This window comes from Lonchura striata, unplaced genomic scaffold (assembly GCF_046129695.1).
Source record: "Lonchura striata isolate bLonStr1 unplaced genomic scaffold, bLonStr1.mat Scaffold_85, whole genome shotgun sequence".
Lineage (NCBI taxonomy): Eukaryota > Metazoa > Chordata > Aves > Passeriformes > Estrildidae > Lonchura > Lonchura striata.
This window is the reverse complement of record NW_027461188.1, coordinates 413,009-440,767: the sequence shown is the minus strand read 5'-3', so window position 1 is coordinate 440,767 and position 27,759 is coordinate 413,009. Positions and strand designations below refer to the sequence as shown.

The 27,759-nt window shown below is 50.5% G+C and overlaps 1 protein-coding gene across 1 annotated transcript in view; it reads left to right on the top strand.

Annotated features, from left to right (window-relative positions):
• The window catches only part of LOC144248765 (uncharacterized), a 646,176-nt gene that overhangs the window by 269,380 nt on the left and 349,037 nt on the right, over positions 1–27,759 (top strand). The window contains 1 exon segment of the mRNA XM_077790757.1: positions 25,617–26,077. Coding sequence (XP_077646883.1) covers positions 25,617–26,077 — 461 coding nt within the window.

Here is a 27,759-nt window from a genome sequence, read left to right as displayed (position 1 = left end):
GAGTTATTACTGTCAGTTAGTTACAAAAATAAAAGCATTAGTTATTATTTCACAACTACAGCTATTTCTGCAAAAGTTAACATTCTAATGCACAACCCATGGCATCCACTTCAATATTTTGCAAAAGCCAAAACTAGTATGTATGTTTTTCACACTGTGCACAAACTAAACTATCATCCAAGAATGATATTCTCAGGATATGAGCTACACAGGGACCAGGGCATTGGCCACAAAAAGCTGACAAATTATATTACAGCAAAAGCAGTTAAAAGTGATTGCAAACTGTACTGTATCAAAATCGTTGTGATTAAGAATAAGTTGCAGAAGTCAAGACATAAGAGCAAAAGCCACCAACTACATAGTTCTCTATAACAAACCCAGGGCAGGTGTTTCCCTTGCAGGGAGCCCTGGGGCCTTCCCCGGGCCCCTTCTGCCCTCTGGCAGAGCCAGTGGCATTTTCCAGCACACGCAGTTTGTAACCAAGAGTCGGGTGCAGCCCAGAAGGCTCCGAGCGCCTCCTCCCAGGCTGACTCTGCAGATCCGAGGCTGCTCTGGGCTCTGCCAGGGCTCTGCTGGGGCTCAGCTCCGGGCCAGGCTGGGCCCGCTCTCCCCTCACATTGCTCCGGGCAGCCGAGTCATGGAGGGAGGAGGAAGGGACACCTCAAGGGAGTTGAGGTTTAAGAGAGTTTTTATTCAAAAAACTGCCATACCAAACAGGCTGTCATAAGAGCCGTAACAAACAGGCTGTCCTAACTACCATAACCAACTAGCACTGCTAACTACCATCACTAACTAGTTGTCCTAACTAACTACTGTAACTAACAGCTGTCCTCCAGTGCTTCATCTCCTCCGCTGCTCCCTCAGTTGCTTTGCTGCGGTGATCAGAGGGGTCAGGCTGGAGAGAGGCTTGGCTGATGATAAAAATGGGTGCTGCCCAAAGGATAAAAAAGAAAGAAATGAACTGTTACTTCCTCACAGGCTCTGTTGCAACAGGACAAAGGGAAATGGTCAGAAACTCAGGAGAGGGAAGCAGGCTCAGGTTAGATCGAAGGCAGAATCTTTTTGCCAGAAGTGGTGAAACACTGACAGAAGGTGCCCAGGGATGTGGGAGGTGCCTCCTCCCTGGGAACATCCAAGCTCAGGCCAGGCAGGGCTCTGAGCACTGGACCTGCCTGAAGATGGCCCTGCTCCTCGTGGGGCACCAGGGGCAGATGCCCTCGAAAGGACCCTGCCAAGCCAAACCCGGCGAGGATTCTGCTTGCTTTGCGTGTGGAATGCAGCGAGGCTGGAGACTATCGGAGGGGCCCCAGCAGAAAACCCCTCCCTGGCGCTGCTGCTTCCCCTCAGCTGCTCGGCATTCACCTGCAGCAGCTCCTGGGCAGACCAGCGCTGCTCCTCGTCTGGCTCCAGGCTGCACTCGAGGAAGTCCCGCAGCAGAGCCGACAGGCGCCGGGGCTCCTGCAGCTGCGGGGTCCCGTTGTGCCGGATCAGAGCGCGAGCCTGCAGGAAAAGCAAACTCAGCGCTCTGCCAGCTTCCTTCCCACCCACAGGTGCTCACAGCGACCCCGGGTTCTCAGCCCCAGCTCCAGGAGCACTTTCCTCCCTGGCAGAGATGCTGCTCACAGCTCATTTTCCTGTGCCAACAAAAAAACCCAAACCCTGGTGCTGCCACAGCCATTGGAAAGAGCTGATGCACTTGATTCACATTTTCAGGTCATCCTTACAGACAGAAGAGCTGGAACAGCATAAATCCCAAAGCAAATTGTTGTTGGAGACTGCAGAATATTTGTCTGTGTTGAGGTTCAAGTGCTCTGGGAATTCCCTTCCCCAGGTGCAGAAACCTCCAGCTGCTGCTCCCAGTGCAGGGTCACCCTGTGCTCACAGGGCTCTGCAGCCCCTGGAGAATTTGCCTCTTACCATGGCCCTCGTTTCCTTGAAGTAAGGAGGTTCTCCTTCCACCATCTCGATGGTCACAATGCCAAAGGACCAGATGTCCACCTTGGGGCCATAAGGAGAACTGGTCACAACTTCTGGGGCCATCCAGTGAGCAGTGCCCACCATGGAGCTGCACCGGTCCTGCTCAGAGCTGAGCTGAGCACAGAGGCCAAAATCAGCTGAGGACAGAAACAAACACTGTCAAAGGCAGCTGGAATGAGGAAACCAAGCACCAAGACTCCCCACTCTCAGTCTGAGAATGGAGTAGTGAAGTCAGCTGGAAAAGTGCTGAGGGCTGTAGCCAAGGGAAGGTGGAACTGGACCCTTAAGAAACCCTCAGCTTTCATGCAGTGGCTTTTACTGATTCCCTTTAAGATTTAGATTCCAACTCCTGCCCTCTGGGAGGGCCATACCCAGAGCAAAGCCACCCCTGGCACCCTGCTGCTCTCCGGAGCTCTCTGCAGGGGCAGCCGCTCTCAGCTGGCAGCAGGGGCCGGGCAGTGCCCCCAGCAGCCCTTGTGGGGCTCTGGCCGGCACTGGGAAGCAGCCCCACAGCCGCACCCGGGAGCGCCGTGCCTGGCCAGGAACACCCACCCAGCTTGACAGAGCCGGCCATGCCCAGGAGGATGTTGGAGCTCTTCAGATCTCTGTGGATCACCCGGTTCGCATGCAGGAAATCCAGGCCCTGCAGGCACTGAGAGAGAACAAGAAACACCAGGACAAAAACCAATGGCCGGAATCTATCACACAAGAAAGGACAGGTCCGAATTCTGCCAGTAGCAGCTTTGCTGTGACAGGCCAGGAGTGCAGAGCAGACAGGCTCCAGGCAAACTGTTCAGGGCAAAGCTGAGAACAGCACATCAAATCCAGAACAGACAGAGAGTGCCACAACAGCAGGAAAGAGAGCAAGAACAGAGCAGAAGTGCAGCGATGCTGGCAGGCCATTCACTGCAGAGGCTCTTTCTTCTCCAGCTCATGAAACCAACAAACAGAGCCCTGAGCATGGAGCCACTCCTGTTCTCACGCCTGTATGGAAGGACCATCGTGTCCAAGCCGTGGCAGCCACAGGCAGGATCCCTCACCTCCCGACTGACAGCTGTCATCTCTCCTTCAGCCATGCGTGTCTGTCTGACAACGTCCTGCAAAGTTCCTCCATCCATGTATTCCATCACCAGCCAGAGATCTCCGCCAACAAGGAAGCTGGAAGAGGAAAGCAGTGGCATGGAGATGAATGTGCAGTGCTCAATTCCCCCATGGAAAAGCCTGGAGTGGAGTTTTGTTTCCAGGTCACTTGTCCATGAGGACAGAATCCCATGGAGAGACATTCCTGCGAGGCTGCAGAGTCCTTGGAATCTGCACAGTCTAAAGGAAGAGACACCTGTGAGAAAGGAGAGTCCTTAGATGGCAAGCAGGTGAAAAATGCAGTTTAGCAACAGCCCAGATCAGTGTGGAACCACAACACTGGCCCCCAGCTGGTTCAGCTTCTGAGCTCATCAGTTCCACCATTCCCTGCAGAACAAGGCAACACAACTCCCAGGGTTATCCAGGGGAGGAGGCTGTGCAGCACTTGGGACAAAAGCAATCAGAAACCTTTCAGAAAGTCCCTTCAGAAACAGGCAAGGCCAGTGCAAAATGGGCAAATGAGGCATTTCTGGAAACAAGGACCTGGTCTTCCTGGCATCCGCAGCAATGGAAAAGGGCTGGGAAGAAGAAACCAAGGGAAATAATTTCTGCTGTGGTTTATCAGCACTTGTTGTAAGACACAGAAAACAGGGTCAGCTTGAAGGAAAAACCAAACCAAAGCAACCAAAGCACACGGAGGGAGCGAACTGCCAGGCTGTTGTTTTGGGAAGATACGGCTGGGTCAGGCATTTTCAAAACAGGCTACAGACTACGGGTGCCAGGAAAGGTTAAGGCAGGGCCCGTGCACGGGATGAGGCCTGGAGCACTCACCTGTCCAAAGAGTTGACAATGTTGGGGTTCTTCTTGTCCTTCAGGAGCAGGAGCTCATTCACAGCGCGTTCCCCGTTCTGCCCTCTGAGACTCATTTTCTTTATGGCCACCTGAGGGGACATTGCAGACCTTTAACTGGAGGAGTCTGTGGCAGGAGGCCACAGCCAACACGGGGCGAGGCTTTTTGGAGCAACGGAGCCGGGCTGTGCCAAACTGCCCTGGGATGGGCACCAGAGCTCAGCAAGGGCCACTCCCACAGCCCATTGCTCTGCTTGCTGGGGCTGCTTACAGGACACATGGCCAGAGACATTTGGCCTTGCAAGCTCTGCAGAAATGGCCCCTCAGCTGTCAGCCTCCCAGCTCTAACCACATTCTCTGCACCTACAGTCTTCTCAAATGGCCTCAACACTCTCATTATTATTCAAATACATTTTGCAAGCAGGAGGTAATTCTGGTTCTGTGAAAACAGAGCAAAACAGCCGGGAACCCTTTAGCAATTGCATGGGATTTGGTCATGATTTCAGATGCAGCTGCTCTGTTTGGGATTGCACAACAAAGCAAACACACACATCCATTGCTCAGGTGATCCCTGTCACAGGCTGTCACTGACCCCAGACCCAAACACAACTGCAGGGTTTAGGAAAGAGCTTTGCTCTGGACATCCATCTTCTCATTTCTCTCCTTCTCTCTCTGTGGACAGCTGAAGTGGAATTAAATCCCCAAATTGAGCCCAAGCAGGATCTCACCCTAATTAAGCCTTGAGGTACCCTTTGAAGATGAAAGGCAGGATGGAAAAACTGCTAGATAGTGCTCCTGTCTGCGGCTGGGGTGAAGATAAATTGGGCCTCAGTCTCCAGCCCTGATGCGTTCACACTTTTAGATATGAAGAGCAAGCCAGCATGTCCTGCTCTGACAGACACTGCTGCCCTCCTTGCATCCCTTTGGGCACTCCAGAAGGACCAAGTGTGTCCCAGCTGTGCTCTGCAGGCTGACACTGCTCTGCCTTCAGAGGAGCAGCCTGTGCAGGAAAGCTCTGCTGGCCCCCAGAGCTGCAGCCACAGCTCCCAGCAGAGGGGAGAGCCCTGGAGAGCTGCCAGACGTGCTGGGCGTGTTGGCACTGACCTCTCCTCCAGTGGCCCTGTCGAGTCCTTTGGAAACGGTTCCGAAAGCCCTGGAGACAAAACAGCAGAGAAGAAAGAAGCAGTGCTTAAGGCCCTGGGAGTGAAAGCCAGCCCAGACAGGAGATCTCTGCTGCCTGCAGCGCTCACAAACACCTGGGTGCATTGACCCTTGCAACAACAGCACAGCAGCCACCAGCCCTCTGCCATGCCAGGTGTGCAAGGGAAAACTGAGACCCAACACGAAGGAATTGGGCTGGAGCAAATCCCAAATGTCCACACTGAATTGCTTTAGTTCAAAACCTGAAGTGAGCAATGGGTGTCTAAAGAACTGGAAAAGAATGCATTTCATCCTTTTCCATTTCCTGCCTAAGACCTGCAGGATCCACAAGGGCCCTGCCATCAGGCAGGTGATGCATTTTCCCCCAGAGTGCATCAGCTCTGTGTCTGTTGCTGAATGTATGGGCTCTACGAGCTGTGCTAGAATAGAGCACTTATTAGTTCATCTCTGGTTCCTGTTTCTAAACCTTTAGGTTGTTAATTCTGACCGGAAGATATTTTATGAAGCAAAATATTTGAAAGAAATCTCCTTGAGAGCTGTTGTCTGACAGTCTCCAGATGGTGAGTGGCTCTTTTAGGCAATCCAGTTCCAGACACAGAAGATCTCCCAGGTCCTGCTCCTTGCTGCAGGCAGGACACTGCCGGCCTCAGGGGCCTGTGACGGCTCCTTCTGACCACAGTTCTCAATTCTGATCAGGACTGAGAGACAGCAGGATGGCACCCCAGTGTCTGAAGGTGTTTGGAGCTCTCCTGACTTCTCCCTTGATCCTGCACCAGCACAGCCCCTGGGCTGCTTGTGCAGAAGTAGCTGCCGTGCACTTACCCTTGGCCAATCTGCTCCACTTCCAGGTATTTCTCGGCAGGCTCCTCCACGCTCACGATGTTCCCTGAAAGAAACCACGTGGAAGAGGCTCCCTCCCAGAGCGAGACCCCACCAGAGCAGAGCCAGAATGCAGCCCCACTCCCTGGGGCCGTGAGCCCCTTGGTCTCAGCTGGGGAAGGACAATAAATGCCCCTGTGACATTCAGCTGCAGAGCAACGCTGGCTGCAGCTGATGCCGAGACACACACACAGCCCCTGCTCTGAACACAGGAACAGAGCAGACGTACTCAGCTGCACCAGGCACCACTCCCCTCTCCCCTCTGGCTGCAGGGCTGTGCTGCTGTCAGAACCTTCAGCCCAGGATCCCACAGCGGAGGGAGGTTCCGTGTCCTCTTCCCAAGCACAGTGAGGTTCAGTGTCCTCTTCCCAAGCACAGGGAGGTTCTGGGTCCTCTTCCCAAAATGCTGCAGGTTCGCCATCATCTTTCCAAGCCAGGGGATGTTCACTGTCCTCTTCCCATGCTGGGAGAAGTTCACCCTCCTCTTCCCAAGGCACAGGATGTCCTCTGTCCTCATCCCACAGCGGGAGATGTCCTCTGTCCTCATCCCACACCATGGGGGCTTGGCCATCCTCGTCCTGCACCAGGGGACATCCACTGCCCTCGTCCCACGCTGGGAGATGTCCACTGTACCTGTCCCACGCCGCGGGAGCCTCGCCGCTGTATTCCCACAGCGCGGGATGTTCGCCCTTGTCTCCCAGAGCAGCGGGAAGTTCACTGTCATCCCCCGGCACCGAGGGAAGTTCACCAGCGTCCCCCAGAACAGCGGGGAGCTCACTGCTGTCTTCCTCCTCTTTGGCCTCCTCTTTGGGAGCAGAGGGAGCCAGAGGAGGGGCTGGTGCTGCTTTTGTGCCCTGTGGACAGATGGCAGCGTGAGGGACGGGAAGTTCTATCTCAGTGATCACCTTATTTACCTTCAGCTGCACATCCAGCTGCACAAAGCAGAAATTGGGTTTGGAGTCCTTCAAACTAACAATGGGCTAAAGTCGACATTGCCACTTATTGTTGGGAAAACGATATTCCACTGTGGCTAAAGCTAGCAAGCAATCCTCTGCCTGCAAAACCAGACCTGCAGCTCTTCAAAAGCTCAGCAGCAGAAAAGGAGAAATCTGCTGGGGATCCCTTTGCTGCTGCTGCTGCTGCTGCAAAGACTCTGACAGGAACTTTCCTTCAGCCTCCCAGGCTGGCACTCGGCTGCCACACTCCGAGCTCACAGCTTGCTGCACAATTCCAAACACCAAAGGTTCCTTTCCCACTCACCGGAGGAGGAGCTGCTCGGAATCCACACATGAGGTGCCCTGCAACAGGAGAGGGAACATGAACCAGATGCTGTCAGGAAAAAACTGCCTGTCGTGGGAAATGCCATGGAGCAAGGCAACCCCGAGAGAGCATTTTGCTTTCCCAGCGTCCCTCCAGGAGCCACAGTCCCTTCCCACAGCAAGAGAACAGCACAAAATGCTGGGCTGGGTCAGTTCTTGGCTGGGCAGGGAGTTCCCGGCTCTGCTGCCACAGACTCCCCGCTGGAGGGAACAGAACCCCCCAGGGCTCATTGCAAATGCTGTGCACGCCCCGCTGGCTGCAGACACCCCCTTTTTCAGCTGCAGCTGCTGGCAGGAGCTCTCCCAAAGCAATGGTGCCTTCATGGCCATTTGGTTACAAAGTCAGCTCGGGTCCAGAGGAAGAACAGAAAGCACACAGCAAGCCCAAAGCCACAGCACCGAGGGAAAACCTCGACTTACGTGCCAAGTGGGTTAAAAAATAGCCCGAATAAGCCACAGAGTACAGCGTGCAAACTGCAGCAGCCACGTGCTGGATCATTCTGGCTGCGCTGCACACGTCTGCAGACTGCAGCCCTGCAAGCACACAAGGACACCCGTCAGGGCTGGGCTGGTGCTGAGAATGCCTCGGGCAGGAGGATCCTCCGGCAACGAGCAGTGCCCAGAGCCACTCGGGACACTGAGGCCTCCGTGTCCCACAGCCACGGGAGCACCTCGGGGACGTGGCAGTGCTCCTGTGACATCACAGCAGCAGCTCACGCAGAAACCGCCCGGAAGGTTCTCCTGGGTCACAAAGGAGCACAAAGAACCCTCCCAGGGCACAGCCTATTGCCCAAAGGCTCCAGGAGGAGCTCTGAAAATGCAGCAAACAGGGACACCCCATAGCCCAGCCTGAACACTGAGGAGGAACAAGGACGGGAGCACAGCAGAGGAAACAGGACCTTTAGTCACTGCTACTTCTGACTAAAGCCAGCAAGCCGTGTTCCCGTGGGGATCTTTGTTCTCGCTCTAAAAACAAGCAAGGTGCTGCACTCGAAATATACAGAAGGCAGGAACTGGGCAGGAGGTGGGATTAGGAAGGAGGAGGAGGAAGATGAGGATGAGGAGCAGGAAAAGGAGGAGAAACAGGAGGTTCCAGTGCCCCCTGAGGCCGCAGCACCCTTGGCCCCGGGACCATCGCCCCCAGCTCATCCTGCAGGTGAGAGGGGAGGGGGAGCTCGCCCCAAATATATCGGGGGGTCTCTGAGAGGGTTTTTTATTGGGGTGTGTTTGGAGCTTGCAGATTGTGGAATTCAGCCCCAGATGTCGTCTGGGAGGCCCAAATAAACCCCGGGAGGTTTTTTTCTCTGTGTGTGTGTAGGTTTGGATCTTGCAGGACCCCAAAGCTGAGCCCCCTGGGGGATCTTTGGGAGTCCATGTGGCCCTTGCCCAGTGTCACCAGGGGGAGGACATTGTCCTGGGGACCCCCGGGGGAGCAGAGGAGGGGAACCCCTGGGACCCCCGGAGTGGGGAGAGCAGAGAGGGGCGATCCTGGAGCTGGGGGACCCCCGGCTGGCTGGAAAGGGGGGGAGCCTGGAGAGGAGGAACCCCTGGGACACCTGGGATCTCAGAGTAGAGCATCAGGGGAAAAGGGACCCCATGGAGCCCCAACAGCCCCTGGATCATCCCTAAGCAGGACACCTGAGAACGGGGAACCCCTGGAGCCATTGGACCCCCATCATCCCAAGGAAAGGAAACCTCTGGAACCCCAAAAGTGGCGAGATCAGAGATAGGGAACTCCTGGGAGAGTTGTTTTGGGCTAAACCTTTATACTGTGGAGATTTTCATGGACACAAGAGTCCTGCTGAGTTCTAGGGATGGACTTGGGTAGGAGGAGCCTCCAGTCCAAGGCAGTCTCACCTTGGTTTTCCCCAAACCAGGATTTTTCATTCCCAGGGTGTGGCTGGATGGCAGAGGAGGAAAAGCCCCGGAGATGCTGCAGGAGGAGGAGCTGCAAACCCAGCCCAGGGAGCCAAGTGATTGGCGTTTTTCACAATTCTGGTAGCACAGGATGGTTTCTAACACCTCTCTGCCGGGGCCTGAGGTGAATCAGGGTGAGGAAGATGGGTCCTGCCCTATTTAGGCAGCATCGCTCTGTTCCCCTGGTGTGTGACCACAGACACAGGTTATGATCCATGGGCAGAAGGAGACAATAAAACAAAGAAAAGGGAAAGGATTCCCTAAAACTGCGGTAATTAGCCTCTGAGACTAAAGTGTACACGAAGAACCAAGACCCAAGGACAAAGGACAGGTGAGTATTTGTTGGGATGGGGCGGATAAGGGGGGAATGAATGTGTGTGACAGAGGCTGCTGGGTACCCCAGACTTGCCAAGTGATTGCTGCAGTCTCTCACGCTGCTTTTCGTCTTTTTCGTGGGAAAAGCGGCCAGTAAAGAGACCAAGGGAGTGATAAAAAAGAGAGAATCCCCCCCGGGGAAACTGGGACTGGGTCTTAGGAAGAAGAGGAACCCCGTGGAGAGGAGAAGCCGAGGGTTTCCTGGCCACTGTTATAACCCATCCAAATTAAGTACCTGCAGGAAAAAGGGGGAAAATTATTAGATTGCAAAGAACTTAAGAAAAAATAGTAATACATAAAACATAGAATATCCAAAAGGAGAGAGATGCATTTGTTTTACATTTAATCTTAAAAACATAGTCCAAAATCCAGTAAAAAACAATTAGTAAACAAAAAAAAAGTAAAACCAACACAACAGTCTAACTCTGTATTAACCCCCAATTTTATACTAAATCATATTATAAAACTCCAAACAGTTATAAGGAAGATAACAAACAAAGATACTCAAACATTAGAATTAATATTAAGTCAGGAAATCCAAACAAAAACTGCAGTGTATTAAAATATGTTAGCTTTAAACTATTTATTATCTAAAAAATAGATAGCAATAGGGAAGTCATCCTAGAAAAGAAAAAAAAAACCCAAAAACAAAAGATATATTTAAAAAATTATGACCCAGGTATCAGTCCAAAAATGAGAAAATAATGTTAAAAACTAAGAAGTGGGTTACTGTATTGAGAATTAAATAGTAGAAAAAATTAAAATTCTTCCTTTTATGTGTTACAAGTGTTTTAATGTTTCTTCTTTGTTTAATCCCATGTTTTATTAGATTACCAACGGAGTCCAAAGAATACAAGTAAATAAAAAATATTGTTCAAGCCAAATGATTTATAAAATATAAGAAGAAAGATTGTGAAAAATGCATATTTTATGACTGGCTTTTCGCAAATATTATAATGAATATTATATGTGTAATGTTAGAAAGTTATTCTGTATTCATTCTCTTAAGTAGTGTGTTAAATAAACTAGTGGTGTAAGTTTTAGGTTCCAAAATAATATTAAAATAGAGACTATGTATGTGGTGGGAGTTTGGTTTTTTTTTTTTTAGAATGAGATACTCACTTGAAGAACACCTAAATCTTTAAAAAAAAAAAAAAGAATTTATAGTTTTGTTATCAAAAGAAGCTAATTCCTTCAAGCTTTACTCAGAGTCGAAGACGCCTTAAGAATTAAAAGAAAGTTTACATACAACAGACAGAGATCTTGTTTTAAATAGAATGTATGCATAACCATGGAAGATATATGAATATGCAGCCAGCTATTGTTTTTAAAGCTATTCCTTTGTCCACAAAGACTGCTTTTGGTAACTTAGTGTGCAAGAGCATCCAGACGTCCGTAATTCTTTGCTTTTTATTGTCTTATAATTATCTAAACTCTAAACTTTATTAATCTAATTGTATTATTATTTTTATAACAATTTTATTATTAGGAAAGATTTAAAATTTTAATTCACAACGGCGATGCCTGAGAGGAGCTGTGAGCCCGCGGGCAGAGGGGCCCCGCTGGAGCAGCCTGTCCTGGCAGGACTGAGCCCGTGGCACAGTGACCCACGCTGCAGCACTCGGAGGGGGCTGTGCCCAGGGGATGGACTCCGCTCCGAGAAGTTCCTGGAGAAGTCTCGGCCGGGAGAGAGCGCAGGGTGCAGCAGGGAACGACTCCTGTCCCTGAGCAGAGGGAGAAGCCCCGGGGGATGAGCTGAGCATGGCCCCATTCCCTGTCTCCTGCCCTGCCGGGGGAGGAGGTGCAGCTGGGAGCAGGGAGGCGTGGGGAAAGCTGCATTTAAGGCTCTGCACTGACTTCTCCTTCTCCTGCTCCGAGTCTTTGGAGTTTTCTGCCAGAAATCTCTCCCCTGCCCCACCCACCCACAGGGCTTGGGGCAGGTTTCCCTTTTCGGGGGAAATCAAAGCGAAGCACTGATGCGCTAACGAGGGGCAGGAGAAGTGAGGCTCCTGGGCTTCCCGCAGAGGCGGAGGCACGGGAGGCGCAGGGCCGGGAAAGCCGTGGCGGGAGGCGCGGAGAAGTTTGTTTGTGTGGGCAGCTCAATCCCGGCTCGGGCCGGGCCCGTGCCGGGGCTGTTCCTCATCTCCGGCTTTCCCCTCACGCAGCCCGGGGGCGCCGAGAGCGCGGGGCGAGGCGGGGCCGTGCGCAGAGCCCGCCCCGAGCTCGCTGCCATTGGCCGCCGGTGCCGTCAGTCGCGGTTGCGGCGCGCTGATTGGTGGGAGCGGGGCGCGGCGCGGCCCCGGCGGCGGGCTGAGGGCGGCCGTGGCCGCGCAGCGCCGCCATTGGCCGAGCGGCTGTGCGGGCCCGGCAGCGGCGGCAGCGGCCGGAGCGCGGTGAGGCGGCGGCGGCGGAGCTCGGAGGCGGCCCCGGCGCAGGTGGGAGCCGCGCTGGGCTCTGCGGGGGCTCGGGGCCGGCTGCGGGCGGAGGGGGCGGCAGGGGGCTCCGGCGGCTCGCCGGTGCCGTGTCCGGCCCGTGCCGGCCCCGGGCTGAGGGCGCTGCGGGAGCGGCTGCCCGCGGTCTCCTTCCCGCCGGGGCCGGGCAGGAGCCGCTGCCGGAGCAGCGCTGGCTCGGCCCGGCTGCTGTGGGTAGGACAGAGGGGCTGCCCCGCGGCCGGGAGCGGGCGGGGAAATTCCCGTCGCCGGAGGTTCGTGTGCCCGGGGGAGAGCGAGGAGTCCTGTCAAAGTGACTTTATTGCCGAGCAGGGGCAGAGGCCGTGGGGCATTTGCCGTGCGCTCTCTGCCGTGGCTGTAGCCCGCAGCCTCCTTTTTATCCTCATTTTCCCGGCCGATCTCCCTCTGCCTTTGCCCACCGGCTGAGTTCCTTGGAAGGTTCCGACTTCCCGATGCGCCTGGAGCCTGTCCTCGTTAATGTGCACCCTCCTTTTGTAGAACAGCCGGTATTCATGGCTCTGTTAAGTCTTTGTGCTTCTCCTCGAAGTTCGGGAATGTAGCGGGACTTTGAGCAGCTCTCTGGGTCAATTTGTAACATTTATTGGAACTGATGGTTTCTCCTGTTACTTCCTTATCTACAAGTGCCCGGCCCTATGTCCAGGCCGATTCACTCCTTGACTCTGTTTTGTCCTTCCCGGGTCCTCTTTGGTTTTGGGATTATTCTCGGTGCCCTCATTCCCTGTCCTTTTGTAGCCGTTTGTGGATCAGGAGGCCTGGCTGCCACCTGCATGCCCTGGCTCAGCTGCTGGATGAGCTGCACTGCCAAGGTGTGGAGCATGGTAAAAAGATGAGAGTTGCTGCAGCACAGAAGAGGAGAAGCAGCATTCCTTTAACCCCTGGTGTGCTGGGGAGCCAGGAAAGCGTGTCCCATTCCCATCCTTTCCATGTTTGGACCAATACATAAACTGCTCTCCTATTTCCTTTTTATCTTTTTTAGCAGTTTTCTCGTCATCTCTTTGCCAACAGCAGTTTGAGCCATTTAGTTTTCCACAAACTCCTGCTTTTTCTGTTCACAGATAATCTGATCCCATCCCCTGGTGAAATGTTGTGTTCATCATTTCAGTGGCTTGGTCGGCAGGAAGGTCAGGAGCTGGAGCTGTCTGGTTGGTTCTTATTCTGAGGACAGCTTGTAACCAAATTATGCCATTCAAATGAAAAATGGGTTCTCTGTCTCCTGATATGAATTTGTGAGAAACGCCAATCACTTGGTTTTTAAAATGTTAGAAGTTTAATACTAGTAAAATGGTTATAAAAGTAGGAATACAATTAGACTAATAAAAATTTAGAGTTAGGACAATTGCAAGACATTAAAAAGCAAAGACTTGCAGATGTCCGGATGCTGTCTTGGGCACTTAAGCCACAACAACCATACCTTGTGAATAAAGGAATCACCCCTAAAAAAATACACTGTTGCATATTCTTATATCCTTCATGGTTATGCATACATTTTATTTAAAACAAGTAACTCTGTCTGTTGTATGTCAGCTGTTTTTTTTAATCCCCACGGCATCCTCCAGTCTGAGCATGGCCTGAAGAAATTAACTTCTTCTAGTAAGAAATCCATAAATTGCTCTTCTCTGGAGAATTTAGGTGTTCCTTGAGCGAATTTAGGTGTTCTCATTCCTTAACCCCCCCCCCCACCACACACATGCATATTTTCTCTTTTAACTGCTAAAGCTTAATTTTATCTACAAAGCTACGTTTACCGTACTATTAAAATGTTCATACAGCACAAGTTATCAATGTAACATAATACATGTAGTAACTATCTGCGTGGAGCCATATAACATGCATTTTTCACAAAATCATTTTGGTTCCCAGGGGCTGGTCCATGGTGTTGTAGGATTTGTTCTGGTGGCCGTTCATCTTTTCCCCATGTTTGGGCGCTCCCTCAAGCTGGGGCTGCATCAATTGACCATTTTTTTTTTCTTACTCCTTCATCATATACTTGAATTCCAGCTGATTTCCCTGAACCTGTTCTAGCAAAACCCCCAGTGCTCTGATACACCCTGTACAGCACAGACAGGGACAGGAGATGTTGGAGTGGGCAGAGGGATGATCCCCCCCCTTATTTTAGTGAAGTTTTCACAACATTCTCCATTTGCTGTTTCCCTTTGCAGCTTCAGCCATTTCTGTTGCAGAGTCAGAGATCCTCAGCATGGGCTCTGCCTTCAGCTGTGCAGATTCCATCTGTGCAAGCAGGCAGAGCTTGGGGTGAGGGGCAGAGGGAATCAGCCAATTCCTGCCCCAGGCAAGAAAAGCCAGGTACATTGTCCCCAGTTTGCCCCAGCAGTGTTAATTTGCATTTCTGAAGCTCCTCCTGGGTGCCTGGAATGCAGCTTCTCTTCCACAGCAGCCTTCAGCAGCCTCAGTTGTGCCCCCCCCACAACCTGCTGCTTTTTTTTTTTTCCCTTCAAATCATCTATTTATTGTTTATGAGTTAAAGGGTCACCTTTAAATCTCATCTAGTTTTGAAAATTTTGAAAAACTCTAATCACTTGGTTTTTAAAATTTTAAAAGTTTAATAATAATAAAATGGTTATAAAAATAATAATACAATTAGAGTTAGGACAATTACAAGACAAAAAGAGCAAAGAATTACGGATGTCCAGATGCTCTCGGACCCTAAGTCAAGAAAAGCTTGACTTGTGAACAAAGGAATCACCCTTAAACCAAGACACTTGTTGCATAGTCATACATCCTTCATGGTTATGCATACAACCTATTCTAAACAAGAAACTCTGTTGTATGTCAACTGTTCCCTTTAATCCCCTGGCGTCTTCAAGTCTGAGCAAGGCCTGAAGAAATTAGCTTCTCCTGATCAGAAGCCATAAATTCCTCTCCTTTGGAAGATTTAGGTGTTCTTCGAAGGGAGCATCTCATTCCTAAAAAGAAAACTCCCCCCACATACATAATCTCTATTTTAACATAATGTTGTAACCTAAAACTACACTTAACACAATATGTAAGGGAATTAATACAGCATAACTTTCTAACATTGCACATATAATATTCATTGTAACATTTGCGAAAAGCCAATCATAAATATGCATTTTTCACAATCTCACCTCTTACTGCTCAAGCCAAATGATTTATAAAGAATATTTCCTGTCCTCTTGCATTCTTTGGACTCTGTTAGTAATCAAATAAAACATGGGATTAAACAAAGAAGAAATAACAAAACACTTGTAACACATAAAAGGAAGAATCCTAATTTCTTCCACCATCCCATTCTCAATACATTACCCCACCTGCTAGTTTTTAACATTATTTTCCCATTTTTGGACTGATACCTGGGTCATAATTTTTTTCTGATATCCTTTGTTTTTTCTAGGATGACATCCTCATTGCCATCTATTTTCAATAATCTGTACACCCCATTCTTTAGCCAATAAATAGCGTAAAGCCAACCTATTTTAATGCACTGCAGGTGATGTTTGGCTTTGCAGACTCAATATTAATTCCAATGCCTGAGCAGCTTTGTTTATTATCTTCTCTATAACTGCTTGGAGTCATTTAATATGACTCAGGATATAATTTGGGGTTAACACAGAGCTAGACTGCTGTGCTTGTTTTACCTTTTTTTTTACTAATTGTCTCTTTACCGAATCTTGGACTATATTTCTAAGATCAAATGTAAAACAAATGCATCTCTCTCCTTTTGGACATTCCATGCCCCAAGTATTACTACTTTTTCCTAAGTTCTTTGTATGTGATAATTTTCCCCCTTTTTCCTGCAGGTACTTAATTTGGATGGGTTATAACAGTGGCTGTTGACATGGGGGTGTGTAACAAAAAGGAACTTTGGTTTCTTTCCATGTGATACTTTCTGTAGCATTTGTGACACGATCTTGCTGCTATCTCAGAAGGGAAAAGACAACAAATGAGAGACAGAAACAGGAATGACAGAGGTTTGGCATGGCTTATACCCCCACCTCCCCTGCCTGTGGGGCTGCTGCCCACAGCAGGTACGTGTGATCTTCTCGCTGGTGAGTACAGTGCTCAACCCAGGCTTGCCCTCTGTTTCCCTTGTCACTCCTTTTTTACTCATTTCCAGGCAAATTGGTTTTGACACCTTTTAACTGTGGTTTTCCACCATTCCTCAGGTATCTCTCAGTCCACAGGCATTGATAATCCCCATCTACAAAAGCAATTTATTACTTCAGTTTTTGAGGTCTTTCTGTATAGGGGATTGATTCAGTACTCAATACTTCTTGCCACGAGAACATAGATTTTGTGAGCTACAATGCCAATTATTCTCATAATTTAAACATTCACTTATAACCCAGCTGCCATGTCCAATATGGGGATGAATCAAATAAAGTATACAGCATAGTATTAATGGCAATTTCCCTTCTTGCCTGTACAAGCCACAGGCTAAGGCCAGACTATAAGAACTCTTTGACTCAAACACTCCCGATCCTCCTGTTTGAAGTGGCAGTGTTCCTCTGCCAAGGAGGTGTCGGAGGCGTCTCAGAGCTTATTCAGGCAGGGCTTAGAACCAGTGATGCAAGCTTTGCCTTATTTCTCAGTTAGGTGTTATTCTTTGTACCTGCCTTGGATCATTTGGGTCTTCCCAAACCATTACCACCCAGTCCTGGTTGAAAGTCAATTTGGTATCACCTGGTTTAGATGTGATAGTCCATTCCTCACGTTTCTTCACCAATTCTTTTATTTTGCTGGCATGAATTCACCCTCTTTTCCATGGTTGGGATTGCTGCTTTAGTAGTACCTGGAAAGGACTTCTTAATAACACAGTGTTAAAAGAAAAACAATACTGCATTAACTTTCACCATTAGTTTTCTTCAAAACTTTCTGGGTTTAACTAAAAACTTTTTCTGTAGCTGCTTCTTCTTCTTGTATCCATCTGTGCTAATTGCTGCAGAGGCCAATTCTTCTTCTTGTGAGCTATAATTAGTTAAATAAAAAAAGACTAGCCCAAATTTAACACAAGATGTATCACATCTCTTGGTTTTTTGCTTTTTAGGCAACATCCAACTGTTTTAGTCTTACAGACCCATTCTTCAGAAGCCTCCTTTCCTTAACAACAAAAATCAGAAGGAAAAAAAAGAAGTCTTGTTTAAAAAAATAAAGCACATTGTGAGAGTCAGCTATCTCTGCTTTGATCTTATCTCTATTGGTGGTCCAGCTCTCCCTCTTTTTCACAGCTTTGCCTTTGACTGTACTTCCTCACTCCCCTCCCCTTGTTGTCACTCTGTCTAGCAGGAATGGGGGAGAACTTACAAATAGCGACGGTATGGGGATTTTGGGGCATATTTCGCTCTCCCTCTTTCTCTTTCTCTCTCTTTCCCTTTCTCTCTCTTTCTCTCTCTTCTTCTCTCTTTTTCTCTCTTTTTCTCTCTTCTCTCTTCTTCTCTCTTCTTCTCTCTTCTTCTCTCTTCTTCTCTCTTCTTCTCTCTTCTTCTCTCTTCTTCTCTCTTCTTCTCTCTTCTTCTCTCTTTCTTCTTCTCTCTTCTTCTCTCTTCTCCCTTTCTCTCTCTTTCGCTTTCTTTTTCTCTCTTCACATTTCAACATCCACATTCCAATATCAGTCCACTTTCTAACATTAGTCCTACATCCTGGAGAGGTGAGTCTGCCAATCACCTCTCCCTCCTTTTTCAACTTCCTTACAAATTTAATTACTTTTGTTATGTGTGTTCTGCAGGCCTTTAATTCACGGCACCCTCCACCAAGGGCTACCAGCTACCCACAGCTGACAGTGCTAAAACTAAAGACTTATTTTGCTGTCACAATTTTCCATTCACAAGCTTGAAAGGGTTGTAGGAACAAGGTAAACAAAAACTTACTTCTGAAGTGATCTTGCCTGCAATAAAAAATTTAAGGCAATGCTTGTTAGTGCAATGTAATTTGCAAAGAAGCCAAGGTTTGATTTGGGAAGGGCATCTGAGGACACAGAGCATGAGTTTTACAAATCTATAATTTGAAGAGGGAATAGACAAAATGTGGATACAGTGGGGGAGACAGCAAGTAAGGAATTTATCTCTGCAATACTCTCTTTTTGACTGCCAGGAGACACTCTCTGAAGAGGTTCTTACAGTACAAACAATTACTGGATGGGAAGAGGCACTCTTGAATTTAAGCTTTGGTGTCAAAATAGGAAACTGCCCCTGAGCACTGCAGTGCTGGAGCACCCTGCCTGCAAACTCACCAGAGGCAAGCCACTGCTGCCACGCTGCAGGGCTGCCTGCAGCACAGAGGGAACCATGGCCAAGCCCTCCCTGCAGGCCTGGGCAATCCACACAAGGAATCACAATTGCTTCATAACTCTCTAACTCATTCAAGAAATAGGAAACTGTAGTAAACAGAGATCTCCCTCACCATCTTTTTCATATGTGTGTGTCACATACCCACTGTGATGCTGGAAGTAACAAATAGTTTACATTAGAAGATACTGAAACTTTTTCTTCATCTAGCTTTGTAGTTTCCCTTTTCTATATGTAGCCACCTCCCATTGTGAGAAAAAATGAACCCTATGTTTTTTACAAGTGTTTTGTATGCACAATTTTAATTGCTGTTCTAGATACACTGCAAGTAGTTAGCACTTCCAGAAAAACCAGCAAACAAACAAAACAAAAAAACTAAGAAAGCAAAACACATTTGGGTACATGAAAAAGGATTGGTTGGAAGGAAAAATGTTTCTCATTGACCTACCAAGCAGCTGGTGTTACCTTTATTTTAACTTTACACACTGAAAACACTTGATTGAACAGCCTGCATTGACTCAAATTAATAGCAGGTTTTGCTATGTCACAGCTGTAAACTAGTTTTTCAAACTTAGTACAGTAAGTTATGTATTTCAAGATAAAAATCACAATGCAAATTGGAAGAAATTTAGTACTGCATGAGGTGTGCACACAATTAATTTACCTCTAGAAGTCAGTTTATGACTTTCCTCTACTAGGATTGCAGTAGCTGCTGTAGCTTGAATACACACTGGCCAGCCTTGATTTACTGGATCCCACATCTTTGATAAATAAGCCACAGGTCTCTTTACTCCTCCCCACTCTTGAAACAAAACCCTATTTTGAGCTACCCCCTTTTCTTCATTTACATACAGATGAAAGGGTTTTGCTAGTGAAGGTAAGCTTAAAGTTGATATTGGGGCTAGTTTTAACTTCATTTTTCTTAGTTTTTCATTATCATTTTTGGTCCATTTTATATCATCTCCCTCTGTCAATTTTTTTTTATTCAAAAATTTTACTGCCTGTGTATATCCTTCAATCCACAATCTATAATATCCCAATAATCTGAGTATCTTTCTGATTTCCCCCTTTGAAGAGGGAGGGGGAAGGAATAGAATCCCTGTGTTTCAGTCTGGGTTGAGCTTCCAACTACCCTTACTAAGCAAGTGTCCAGGATATTTTACCTCTGATTCTACAAATTGCAGCTTCCCTTTTGATACCCTTAATCTTTTTTCCCCAAGAAAATTCAAAAGCTTTATAGTAGCCTCTCTAATTTCAGCTTCAGCTTCCCCAGACAGTAAAAGATTATCCACATATTGGATAATTTGTATTTCAGGGGAAGTGGGGAAAGTTTGTAGTATTGTTTCTAAAGCTTGTCCAAATAAGTTTGGGGATTCTGTAAACCCCTGTGGTAGTTTTGTCCATCTTAATTGCTGTTTTCTCCCAGTTAGTGGGTTCTTCCCTTCAAAGGCCAAGATATCTTGGCTCTCCTGGGGTAATGGGCAAGCCCAAAATGCATCTTTAAGGTCCACTACATTCCTTCTATTACCACATTTTTAATGACAGGAACTGTGAAACTTTCTCCTTTTGCTCTTGTTACATTTACAGTATCTATGCTTACACTATAACCTTTTGGAATATTTAACAGGCAGGTTCTTTGTGCCCCTGTGTCTACCACAAACTCCAATTTTTCCTCTTGGGGACCCACTTTTAAAGTTATCACAGGCTCCAGATGGTATTTGTCCCCTAGAAAATAGAACCTCTGACATCACTATTCTTCCTCGGCGCCCATCTCTTTAAAAATTTTCAGATCTGTTACCCTCTTAGGACAGTCTTTTTTCTAATGTCCTTCGCCATTACAGTAATAGCAGACGTTCCTGGAATGTTCCTGAAACTTTGATTGCATTGGGGTTTTATTCTTTCATGTTCCTCTGTCTCTAAAACTGTCATATCTAGGAGTAGTGCTTGTGTGTTTTTGATTTTTTTTTATTGTAATTGTTTTCTCGCATGGTGACTGCCAAAATCCTTGCTTTTAGTTTGGTTTTGGCTACAGACATTCTGAGCCTCTTTTAATAAATCCTCTAATAATTTGTCATGCTGATCTTCAATTTTTTCCATTATCTGGCCAAGCACAAAGTTAATCCTTAACAAAGCTTTTTTCACATCAGTCTCAGCATCCACTCTGGAACACTGCCTCCTATTTCTCCCAAGTCTGTCCAACCACTCAGCCGGAGCCTCCCCCCTCCCCTGCTGTGCCCCAAAAGTCCCCTCAGCACTTTGCCCTCGAGATGCTGCCCCCCTATTCCCCCGACAATCAAATTTGATACTCATTCATATGTTTTCTCCCCTCCTCATCATTTTGACCCCACTCAGGAGGCGCGGTTGGCATTTGCCCTCCTCAGGGGCCCCTGTGGATTTTCTTTAGTCCAGACTTTTATGCCTGCAATTCTGATCATTTGCCTTTCTTCTTAAGAAAATAGTATCTTTATTATCGACCACATTTCTTCCCAAATATAAATGTTTGAACCTAAAAATTGGTCTAATTGTTCAGCAGTGCTTATGAGATCCTCCAAAATCCCTTTGATTTCCTTTTTAAAATTCCTGACCCCAGAAGAAGTCAAAGGAGCATTCACGAAGCCGGCTCCACCCCTCCCATCGGGACCTCTCTTAGTGGAAATAGATCCATTCCTTTAGCCCAGTCTCTTTCTATAGCCTTTCTCCCGTGCTGTGAGGAAGAGTCCGGAGAATGTTGCCTCCTAACTGAACTCCCTGTGTTCCTGTAAGGGGCGTCCTCCAGACAGAAAGAGTTTCTCGGAGCTGGGGCTGCGGTTCCCGGGGAGCGGAGCTCCGGGCAGGAAGGGGCTGAGGGCAGGGCCGAGCGCCCAGCCCTGGTCCTCCGAAGGCGGAGCCCGGCAGGGTGTGCTGCCGGAGCCGCCGCAGGAGGGGCAGTGCCGGGGGCACCAGCCGGGAGCGGGATCGGCCCGCCCGCGGTTAGGGGCGGCTGGGCCGGTGCTCCCGGCAGAGGCAAAGCAGCAGCGGCGGTGCACAATTCTGCAGACAATGAGGCCACTCTGGCCACTGGGTGAAACATGTTGGCCCACGAATTCCTTTGGCATGGCCCTGTTGAACATTCCCCTACAATTCCAATTTCTTTTGTGAGTCTGAAGAGCCAGAGCTGAGGCATCAATATTTTTGGGTTTTCATTTTCTCAAGTTTTGCTCTCTTTCTCCTTTCCATAACACATCATGGAGGCTGTCTGGGGTCAAAAAGTCCTACAATGTTCTGGCTGGAACAGAGAATCCTCAATCCACGCTGTGTAATTCCCTGTTAATCCTCAAAATTGTCTCAGCTCCTTTTTGGTCCTGGGAAATGTTACTTCTGAGATTGCCCAGACCCTCTCTGGATCAATGCACCTGGAATCTTCAGTCCCAGTATTTCCGAAATATTTAATATTTTTCTCCACCATTTGCGTGGTGTTTTTTTTTTTTGTTTTTTTTTTTTTTTGTTTTTTTTTTCCAATACTCAAAAGATATGTTTAGCCAGGAAATTCAGCCATTTCATAGAGGCTTTGTCTACCACTTGTTCTTGTCCTCCTCATTGGAGCCATCTGATTCCCTGACTGGCAGGATAGGAGTGCTGTAGGGAGACATCCCTGGCTCCAAGAGCCCTGCCTTTAGCAGGGACTCCATACCAGGCTGTGAGCCCTTCCTTCCCTCCCCTGGAACAGGGTGTTGCTTTTAGACACCACTTGTCCTGGTTGCTTCCAAGTAATTTCAAGAGGCTCTACATAAAATTTTCCTCTGGGGCTGCCCACACCTCTGGGTTCCCTTCAGCACAGGCCTTGCCAGACATTTGACACAAAGGTACAGTAGCAATAGCCTGTGTATCACCTTTTACAATATTACAATGCCACCATCAAATTCCTTCCTAGTCAATTACAATCAGAGTAGGAAGAAAAAGAAATTAGTTTATTTCAAACCTACCCCCCACAGCTCCTAATAGCGATTGAACAAATGATTGATACCAGTTCAGCTTTGCCATTTATTCCCTTAATAATGAAAACATTCCTTTACAATTTTCCCCCGTTAGGTGTAAGATTCCAAGTGGATGGAGAGGCCCCTGTGTCCATCAGGAGAGGCCTTCTCTGGATGCAGACCAGCCTGAATGTTCTCCAGGGCTCCAGTGTGGTGGGTCCCCGGTGGGATGGGAGCTCAGAGAGCCCTGCCAATCCATGTCCATGCAGGGGTGGACTTGCTCCTGCTGAGGGTGCTGCTGTCTGTGCTTGCAGTGTCCTTGTGGGCTGCAGCTGGAGCCCTGACTCCTTCCCAGGGGCTGTTTGGGTGGGCTCTGCCCTGGCCAGGAGGGCAATGCCTCTGCCAGGTGCTTGTGGCCGACCCCGTCATGCCCTGGGTGCTGGGGCCCCCTTGGGCCCTGGGGTTGATCCCTCAGGGGCTGAGGGAACTCTGCCATGGCCTTTGCCTTCAGCTTGGCCTTTTGCTCATCCCTTCTTGCCTTCAGCTGCTGTGCCTTTGTGCCCAAGTGCTGCAGGGCTTCTTGTGCCACTCCTGCAGCCCCGGTCACTGCCTGTGGGTGCTCATCCTCTGAGAGCTGCTGAGCTTGCTGCAAAACCTTTCCTTTCTGCAGGGACCCAAAGCAAATCCTGAACAGCAAATCCTGATCCTTCATGTGCACTCTGCATTTCCCAGCTGTTCCTTTGTGTTCCCCGTTGTGCTCAGGGTCCCTGCCCAGCCCGTGTGGCAGAGCCGGTGCCTGTCCTGCCGCAGTGTCCAAAGGCGGCCCCCCCGGCGGGCAGGGCCGGCAGCTCCCCGGGGCCGGGCAGCGGCCGGGGCGTCCCGCAGCCTCCTGGGGGCCGGGGGCCACTGCCGGCCCTGCCCGGGGCTGGTGGGGTCAGGCAGCGCCCGGCGCTGAGCCCCGGCTGCCCCACAGCCCCGGCCCGGCCCCGCAGCTCCCCACAGGCCCCAGCCCGTGCTCCCGGTGCCGCACCTCTGCGCCCGGTGCTGCCGCTGCCACCGCAGAGAAACCCCTGGCATCCTGACCTCCTGCTTTTCCTGTCTGGCAAACTGGGAATTCAAACTATCAGCTGGCATATTGTGAAGAAAAGACTCTGCTGAAAAACATCTCAGTCCTCTGTATTTTTCTCTTGCTCCTGCTTTCCATCATCCATTTTCTTACTACATCAATTCCTCCTGCTGCTTCTTGCCTGAACCATATTGCTGCACACTCCCCTTCACCCGGTTCCTTCCCAGCATACAAACACCATGCATCCCTTGTTGTACAAATGCCTTCTCCACTTCCTCTGCATTCTCCCAAGGGACGCTTCAGAGACATTTTGGGATCATCATCCCTTTGGCCAGGACCCCTCCCTGGCTTTCCCTTTTCTCCCCTCCATGGGTGCCCTGCCATGTTCACTCCCCAAAGATCCCAGGGCACTCACTGATGAGATTTTCAGTGCTCTCTCCCTGCTGACTCTTCACAGACCCCCTGATGTGTCACTCGTCTGTCTCCTGGTCACTCCCGGGTCCCAAATCAATCCCCGGTGCTGCCGCCAGCCAAGGGAGCCGATCACCCAAAGTGGGTGAGGCACCTTCAGCTGCACTCCCTGCCCGCCGCCCCGGAGGGTGGAAGGAATTCCGGATGGGCCCCAGGGTGTGCAGAAAAACTGACATCAGCAGAGGATTCTGTCCACAGAGCAGACAGACGAATCTTGTAAAATAATTTAATTCCTAAAAATGGGAAAGAGTAGGGGACAGTCCTCATGGGATCTCTCCAATTGTTGGAGGACACAGCTTCCTTTTCATCCTAATTCTGGCCACGTGTCCCTCTGCTTTCCCCATTGGCTGAAGTACTTGAGAGCTGCAGACTTCCCAATCCACCTATTACATACCCCCTTAATATGCACCCCACTTCTGTATAGCAAACGATATTCATGGCTCTGTTAAGGCTTTGTTGATCTTCTGGAAGTTCATTAATAGAGCAGGACCTTGGCTGAGCAGCAGTCTGTGTCATCAATTGATAGCATTTTCTGAAACAGATGGCTTCTCCTGTCACTTCCTTACATAAAAGTTTTCTGGCCCTATCTCCGAGCAGCTTTAGAGCATCTGTTTGTAAAGACACTTTCCTGTGGTTCCTTCCATGGGGTCCCCCGTTTGTGGGACATCCCCCCTGGAGCAGGGTGTCCCCTCTGTGCTGCAGCCCCAGGGCTCGGGCAGAGCTCAGCCAATCAGAGCCCGCGGCGCTGATGACTCACCAGTTGCCAGGCAGACTCGCAGCTCCCCGCGTTCCCCACCTGGACCCACCTGCGCCCCCCCTCGGCCCCATGGCCCCGCGAGGGGAATTTGGGGAGGTGGGAGTGGGGCAGCGCCAAGGCCGGGCCCCCCCGCGCTGTCCTGGCGGGAGCGGCTGCAGTGGGGACCGAGTGCGGGCGGGAGCGGCCGAGAGCCCAGCGCTGCCCCAGCCCGACCTGCCCCAGCTCCATCCCTGCCCCTGCGCTGGGATGCTGTGGGTGTGGGGGGAAGAGGGAGCCGGCAGTGGGTGCTGGGCCTGGGGGCAGGAGGAGAAGGGAAGGAGAAGCAGCCTTGAGCAACAAAATGGTCAAACGATTCAGGTGGCATGAGAAGGTGGGATTTTGCAGGATAAGGAGGAATGGCAGTAGGAAGAGAAGTGTGAGGAAGAGCAGGCACACAAGAGGAGGAGGAGGAGGAGCAGAAAGAGGAAGCAGCAGAAGGTTCCACCAGTCCTTATAGGTGCAGCCTCTCCCTCAGCCCAGGATCGCTGCTCCCCCCACATGCAGCAGGTGACTGGGGAGGGGGATCCACGATTTTCACGGGGTGAATCTTGGTGTTTCTGAGTTTTCTTGGGCTAAATGTTGGTGCTTTGGTTTTATGTGGCAGCTGAATCTTTATCTTTTGGAGGAGGATTTGCTGAGCTGTGGTGTTTGGGGTGTTTTTGTTCTGTGTCTTGGAAGTTTATGGGATTTTTGGGCTGAATCTTGGTGCTTTGGAGGTTCTTACAGACACAAGATTCGCAATGACTTCCTGAGATGAACTTGGGCAAGGAGAAACCTCCAGTCCAAGGTGCTCTCCTCTTGTTTTTTCCCCAAACCAGGATTTGTCATTTCCAGGGTGTGGCTGGATGGAGGAGGAGGAAAAGCCCCGGAGATGCTGCAGGAGGAGGAGCTGCAAACCCAGCCCAGGGAGCTGTGGGGAGGAAAGAGCCTCCCTGAGCCAGGAAGGCGGGCGGAGATCCAGCCGGAGCTCGGAGCTGGTGGAGAAGCCTCATGACAGGGAGAAGCCCCACAAGTGCTTGGAATGTGGGAAGGGTTTCAGCTGGAGCTCCAGCCTCATCCGGCACCAGAGGATCCACACTGGGGAGAGGCCCTACGAGTGTGGGGTGTGTGGGAAGAGGTTTCAGAGAAGCTCCACTCTCCTCAGACATGAGCGGATTCACACAGAGGAGAGGCCCTTCCGCTGCCCCGACTGTGGGAATGGCTTCAAGCACAACTCCCACCTCATCAGGTAGCGGCGCATCCACACCGGAGAGAGGCCCTACGAGTGTGGGAAGTGTGGGAAGGGCTTCAGTCACAGGTCTAGCCTGGTCGACCACCAGGTGATCCACACTGGGGAACGGCCCTATGAGTGCTTGGAATGTGGGAAGAGCTTTGGGCGGAGCTCACACCTGAGAACACACCAGCGCATCCACACTGGGGAGAGGCCCTACGAGTGTCCCCAGTGTGGGAAGAGGTTTCGGACCAGCTCCAGTGTCCTCCTACATGAGCGGATTCACACAGAGGAGAGGCCCTTCCGCTGCCCCGACTGCAGGAAGGGCTTCAAGCACAACTCCCACCTCACCGTGCACCGGCGCATCCACACCGGGGAGAGGCCCTACGAGTGTGGGAAGTGTGGGAAGAGCTTCTCACAGAGCTCAGCCTTGACCCAGCACCAACGGAGGTGCCACTAAGGGAAGCCCTGTGAGTGCCCCGAGTGAGGGAAGAGCTTGGAGTGAGGGAAGAGAGTGAGGGAAGAGCTTGGTGTGCTGCTGCAGCTCCATCCATGGGAGGATCCAGGCTGGATGATCCCCAGTGACCCCCGTGGGGCAGAGCCCTGGTGCCCCCGTATGGGGATAAAACAGAGAGTAAAGCAATGGAGCTGATAAGGGGGCCTGATATCTGAGGCCTGACTGAGCAGAAACTGTGGGAGACACAGACACACTTGAAGTCTCCCTGGGCAAGAAGTGGCCAAGCAACATGGTGTGAGTCTTTGTGATAAAAGAAATGTTCCCAGGTTACTGGATGTCACGAAGAATGTGTAACCAATGGGAAATTGCTACCAAAAACAGAGCCCTCTATAAGCACCATACAAGTAAATCCCTGTATAAACACCTGGTACACTGAATAAAATTGGTTTTGGTCTAAACTCGGGTGTCCCCGTCTCTCCATGGTGGATAACCCTGTTGTGGGTGATCCCCGTTGGGTGGGGGAAGGTGCTGGAGGGATTTCTTTCCCTTCTCCTGGTGCTGCCGTGGTTTGGTTGGTAATAAATTCCCTCCCTGTGCCCAGGCCGGGTCTGTTGTCCCCGTGCCGGTGCTCGGGGCGGGATCTCTCCCGTTCCTTCTCTGCACTGCCGGGCCTCTCCTCAGCCAATGAGAGAACGCGGTGGAGAAGAGTCAGCCAATCAGCGAGAGCGGGGCTGATGACTCACCAGTTGCCGGGCAGACCCGCAGCAGGCAGTGTTCCCCACCTGGACCCGCCCTCCCTGCCCAGGGCCGGCCCCGCCGTGGGGTCCCCCCAAGTCCCTCCCCAGTGCCCCCAGGAACTGGGCTGGGTTTAACTGGGAAGCTTTACTGGAACACTGGGAGCAGGGGGGCAGGGGCAGAGTGACAGCAGGGCTGGGGGACACTCGACCCCCCCAAAATCAGCGTGGGGATGGAGCGGGGGTCCCGGCCGGGCCCGAGGTCACAGGGAGCGGCTGCGGCCGCCAGCGGCTCAGGAGCTCTGTGGGCAGAGAAAAGGGGGTGACACCGGGCTGGGGACCCCGGCGAGCACCCACACTCTGGGGGAGGGGGGACACGACTCACGGGACCCCCCAGACTCTCTTGCGCAGGTAGAACCCGATCCCCAGTACCAGGAAGACAAAACCCAACTCAGGAGTCTCCAGTTCCTGTCAGCATCTTGCTGCGGCAGCATCCACCAGCATCTGGGTGGTCCACAGTGGTCAGGATCTCCCAAAAACTCTCACAGACACCCAGGCCTCTCCAAGCACCCTCCTCATCGCTCCCAACCCACTCAGGATCCCCTGAAACCTCCCTCTTGATCCCTTCCTGACCTCCCCAGGACCCACCAAAGCCCCTCCTGTCCCTCTCAGGATCCCACAGCCTCCTTCCAGTTGCCCCCACTGCCCCAGGACCCCCAAATCCTCTCCCAGTCTCTTCCCAGTGCCCACCAGGACCCCCAGAACCCCATCCCACCCTCCC